The sequence below is a fragment of the Ipomoea triloba genome, chromosome 3 (genome assembly GCF_003576645.1).
Source record: "Ipomoea triloba cultivar NCNSP0323 chromosome 3, ASM357664v1".
In the NCBI taxonomy this organism is placed as follows: Eukaryota; Viridiplantae; Streptophyta; class Magnoliopsida; order Solanales; family Convolvulaceae; genus Ipomoea; species Ipomoea triloba.
This window is the reverse complement of record NC_044918.1, coordinates 24,209,528-24,214,426: the sequence shown is the minus strand read 5'-3', so window position 1 is coordinate 24,214,426 and position 4,899 is coordinate 24,209,528. Positions and strand designations below refer to the sequence as shown.

The following is a 4,899-nucleotide window of genomic DNA, read 5'->3' as shown; positions in this document are numbered from 1 at the left end:
GATTGATTATATGTTTTTGTAATTGTTATACTTATTGTTATATATGTTTAAGTGTATTATTCTGAATATTGAATTATTGTAAGCATTTTAATTTGATACAATTTAATATATAGCATATTATTGTATTTTATATTGTAGATTTAAAAATTGTGAAATTATAAAAAATAAAAATTTAAAAATACATTTATACGACGGTTTGCTCGTGGAACCGTCGTATATACATATATTTTTATTTTTAATAAATACTTACGACGGCAGTTATTACTCAAAACCGCCGTATAAAGTACACTTTAGATGGCGGTCACTATTCAAAACCGCCTTATAAAATATATATGGAATGCGCAAATTTGTTTTATACGAAGGTTATTATTTGGAACCGCCTTATAAAGTACATTATAGACGGCGGTCATTATTCAAAATCGCCTTATAAAGTATATATGCATTCGTTTTATATGACGGTTATTATTCGGAATCGCCTTTCAAAGTACATTGTAGACGGCGGTTATTATTCATAACTGCCTTATAAAGTATATATGTAATGTGTAAATTTATTAACGACGGCGGTTATTATTCGAAACCGCCATATAAAGTGCACTTTAGAGGGCGGTCATTATTCAGAACCGCCTTATAAATTATATATATAATGCGTTAATTTGTTATATACGGCGTGTATGTTTATGATTATACAGCGGTTTTTTAACCATTGTATATAGGCATCATACACCGCAGGTTTTAAAACCGCCGTAGAAAGTAATTATTTACCAAGGCGGCCACCTACACGGCGCTTCAAAAACTGCCGTGTATGTATAAAAATAACCGCCGTAGTAGTTATGTTTTGTAGTAGTACACTACTACAGAAATCACATACAACGTCGGCTAATTAACGTTGGCTAAGTAAAACCTTTAACGTCGGTTTTCACGACATAACCGACGTGTAAAGTCTCAACCTAATACTACAACCCGATACGACGTCGGCTCGGTGGTGAGCCGACGTCGTATCACCGGCGACGGGTGCTATGACGGCGGCTACATCATTAGCCGTCGTCGTATCACCAAACGGACTCCGACGTTGCACAATACGACGTCGGCTAGGAAGTTAGCCAACGTCGTATTGCGGCGTGTTTTATACTATTGACCTACAACGTCGGTTATGTGATATAACCGACGTTGTAAGGTTAATAAATAGAAGCCGTCGCCCCCAAAATTAACAAAGCCGAACGTCCAATCCCTAATAAACCAAAATTATATTCGAACGTCCCCCATCCATCAGCCGTCGCTTCCCAAACTGCCCGTCGCCGATCGCCGTCGCCGCAAAGCAGTCCAGCCAACCGCAGCCGCGAAGCCCTCCCGCCGAACCGCAGCCGCGAAGCCCTCCCGCCGAACCGCAGCCGCGAAGCCCTCCCGCCGAACCAGCCGCGAAGCAGTCGCGAAGTACAGTAGCTATTTTTTTACTAATATTTTCTGTCTGTGTCTGCATTCTTGAGATTGCCTCGTTCATTTAATAATGCAATTTGGAATTATATATTCATTATCTGGGCAGATATCTGACTGTGTATTCTTCTTTATGGGGTTCTTTGTTGAGTTGGTTGAGTTACCAGGAAGGATTACTGAGATTCTCTCCTTTATCTGTCCTCCAATTTTGGGTTTTTGGAGGGTTTAAATAGTGTTTTGTCCTTATTTCCGGATTTTTCCTCCTATACAGATGCTTTGATGAGATTGTGGCTCTGCATTCTCCATGGAAATTGTTTTCTGTAAATGGGTCTGTGCTTTTCTGCTGTGCTGCTCTCCCATCTTTTCTATTGGGCACTCAGGTTTGGTCTGTCACTTGTTATTTTCTTGATTGATATGTCTTTTCTAGCTTTGAAGATTATAGTTGTTGAAATTTGATCAAAATGTAACATAATTCAGTTCTTGGTTTGCTGTGTTAATTGGAGGGATTGCATGGAAGTTCAAAAGTAAGAGGAGTGAACTTAGGTGGATGGTTGGTGATAGAAGGGTGGATAAAGCCTTCTCTGTTTGATGATATTCCCAATGGAGACATGCTTGTAGGCTCTTTATCTATGCTTCCTTTAGTTAGTCCTCTCCTTAGATTGATTTGTTAATTAGTTCTGTTGTTTGTTCTGTAGGATGGTACCGAGGTCCAATTCAAATCTGTCACTTTGCAGAAGTATATTTCCGCGGAGAATGGGGGTGGCTCGGGTGTTACTGTGGATAAAGATACGCCTTTATCATGGGAAACATTTAGAGTAAATTGCCTTAAACACTGCTTTTATAGACTCTTCTTAGCTACTCTTTGGACTTTGTTCATTTTAATCCATAATTAGGTTTTATTGTACCAAAACTCATGCTGTGCTACACTTTTACTGTATGTAAATACATTCTGTAAATCTTTTTTAACAACTGTTTGACCGATTTTTATTCAAAATCATTTGTTCCATTTAAAATTTGTTATTAGTAGAAACCTGATGTTGTCATTTTCATGATTCAATTTGTGCCTGTTAAGTTCTTGCCTTTCCTTTCCTTTGGTTTGATTAACATGAGTTTGATGAGTTTTTGGTTTATGCTTTAGAAATTAGTTCATTTCTCAAGGAAAGCTATCATAAGTTGATATCTAGTCATTGCTTGTATATGTTAAGAAAAATAGACGGAAATCTTATTTAACTAATTGTAGTATGCAAATACGATTCAGTAGTTGCTTAATTGTGTTTTCTTTTCCTGATCCTGGCAGTTATGGAGAGTATCAGAATCAATCTTTCAGTTCCGATCAACCAAGGGACAATTTCTATCGTGCAATGATAACGGAGGCAATGTGACTGCAACTGTGCAATCGCCTTCTGATTCAGAGACGTTTTATGTTGAAAGGAACTATAACAATAGAGTTCACATCAAACTCAAAAATGGAGGTTATTTGCAGGTAAACTTCCTGTGTGTTTACCCCTCAGCTCATCAAAACACTTGAGATATAGGTGGCCAAAAATGTTTTTGTACTTTTAGGTACATTAGTACTTGCCACTGAATTACAGTATGACATTTATGTAGTATTTGATTAAAGAGAGTTTATAATTTAAGAAAGGAATAGTGTGAAAGAAATATGACCCTGTTCTTTAGGCCTCGAAAGACAACCAGCTCACAGCAGACTATCCAGGGACACCGGGTTGGGATGATAATGCTGCCACATTTCAAATGACAATTGCGTCGAATAATTATCATAGGAACATTAGCTAGTATGTGAAATAGTAATGTGATGTATTGCTTTTATTGATTCGGTACAAAGTTTGGCATAATATTATGACTTGTATTAATTAATATAGATAATTTTTGATGAACTTCTATTATTAATTATTATCAATTGTGAGATTTATTGCTTTTATTAATTTTTAATTATTATCAATTGTGAGATTTATTGCTTTTATTAATTTTTAATTATTATCAATTGTGAGATTTATTGCTTTTATTAATTTTAATATTATAAATATAAATTGTACAGGTTTTGAATGTGATTGTGATTGCTATAATATAAATTGTACAGGTTTTGAATGTGATTGTGATTGCTATAAATATTTGAGCAGGTTTTGGGTGTAAATAAAAAAATAAAATGAATATTTAAAAACAAAAAAATTACCCTACAACGTCGGCTAGTCTTATTAGCCGACGTTGTAGGGTAATTATTTTGGTTTAATATTACCTACAACGTCGGCTATTTACAAATAGCCGATGTTGTAGGGTATTTTAGTAGCTTTCAAATTACCTACAACGTCGGCTATTTGTAATTAGCCGACGTTGTAGGGTATTTTAGTAGCTTTCAAATTACCTACAACGTCGGCTAAACTTTTAGCCGACGTTGTATGTGTACACTTACAACGTCGGCCAGATCAACGTCGGCCAGATCAACGTCGGCTTTTAGCCGACGTTAAAGGGTCTACTTAGCCGACGTTAAAAGCCGTCTGTGTAGTAGTGAACTACTCTCGTAAAATTCACCACCATGTGTATTAAAACACACCATTCTACGTTATAAAATGCACCACTAGACAAATTAAAACACATCATTCCCCACCATACCAAAATACACCACTCAATTCAAATGCACCAACAAAATTAAAACACACCATTATACGTTATATAATGCACCAGTTTTCAAATTAAAACACACCACTTAACCATCACACACCAAATGCAACTACTCTCGTAAAATTCACCACCATATGTATTAGAACACACCATTCTACGTTATAAAATGCACCACTGGACAAATTAAAACACACCATTCCCCACCATACCGAAATACACCACTCAATTCAAATGCACCAACAAAATTAAAACACACCATTATACGTTATAAAATGCACTAGTTCTCAACTTCTCATATTAAAACACACCACTTAACCACCACACACCAAATACACATACTATTGCGAATTACACCAATATTATCTCAAATATGAACCGGATTAATGTTGATAATGCACAGACTATTGTGAATTACTCCATTCTCGTTCCTCTGTTGGAGTCGACCTGTACATTTTGTTCGGAACGGAGCGCTCGTTGCTTGTGATGGAGTCCCTTCTACGCTCGTCTGGTGTATGTTGCTCAGTGCTCGTCGACTTCAAGTCTCCGTCGTCGTCTGATCTGGTTTTGAAATTGTAGTGAATTGTCAACATTATCCTTCCCGTACGCGTAGCTAAAGATCAAGCGCCTGTATTGTTTGGATTAATATGAAGCCTTAGATAATGAGATCTAATGATGCAAATCAGGCCACACAGCAGCACAGGGGAGGCTGGCCGCATATGATGGGCCTCTCTCTCTCTCTCTATACTCTATATATATATATATATATATATATATATATATATAATCCAATATGAAAACGAAAAAAATTCGACATCAAATCAAACTACATCA

At 36.4% G+C, this 4,899-nt stretch overlaps 1 protein-coding gene across 1 annotated transcript; it reads left to right on the top strand.

Moving 5' to 3' along the window:
• The first annotated feature begins 1,386 nt into the window (after positions 1–1,386).
• Positions 1,387–3,287, top strand: LOC116014368. Its single transcript, XM_031254412.1, has 4 exons — positions 1,387–2,045; positions 2,127–2,246; positions 2,729–2,914; positions 3,109–3,287. The coding sequence occupies exons 1-4, from the start codon at positions 2,040–2,042 to the stop codon at positions 3,223–3,225; spliced, it is 429 nt and encodes a 142-aa protein (XP_031110272.1). The 5' UTR covers positions 1,387–2,039; the 3' UTR covers positions 3,226–3,287.
• Positions 3,288–4,899: the final 1,612 nt, after the last annotated feature.

Bases quoted from the DNA above. Each gene is read 5' to 3' on its own strand.
- LOC116014368 (XM_031254412.1), top strand. The intron at 2,247-2,728 runs GTAAATTGCCTT...TGATCCTGGCAG, and splicing joins TATCATGGGAAACATTTAGA to TTATGGAGAGTATCAGAATC. The intron at 2,915-3,108 runs GTAAACTTCCTG...CCTGTTCTTTAG, and splicing joins AAAATGGAGGTTATTTGCAG to GCCTCGAAAGACAACCAGCT.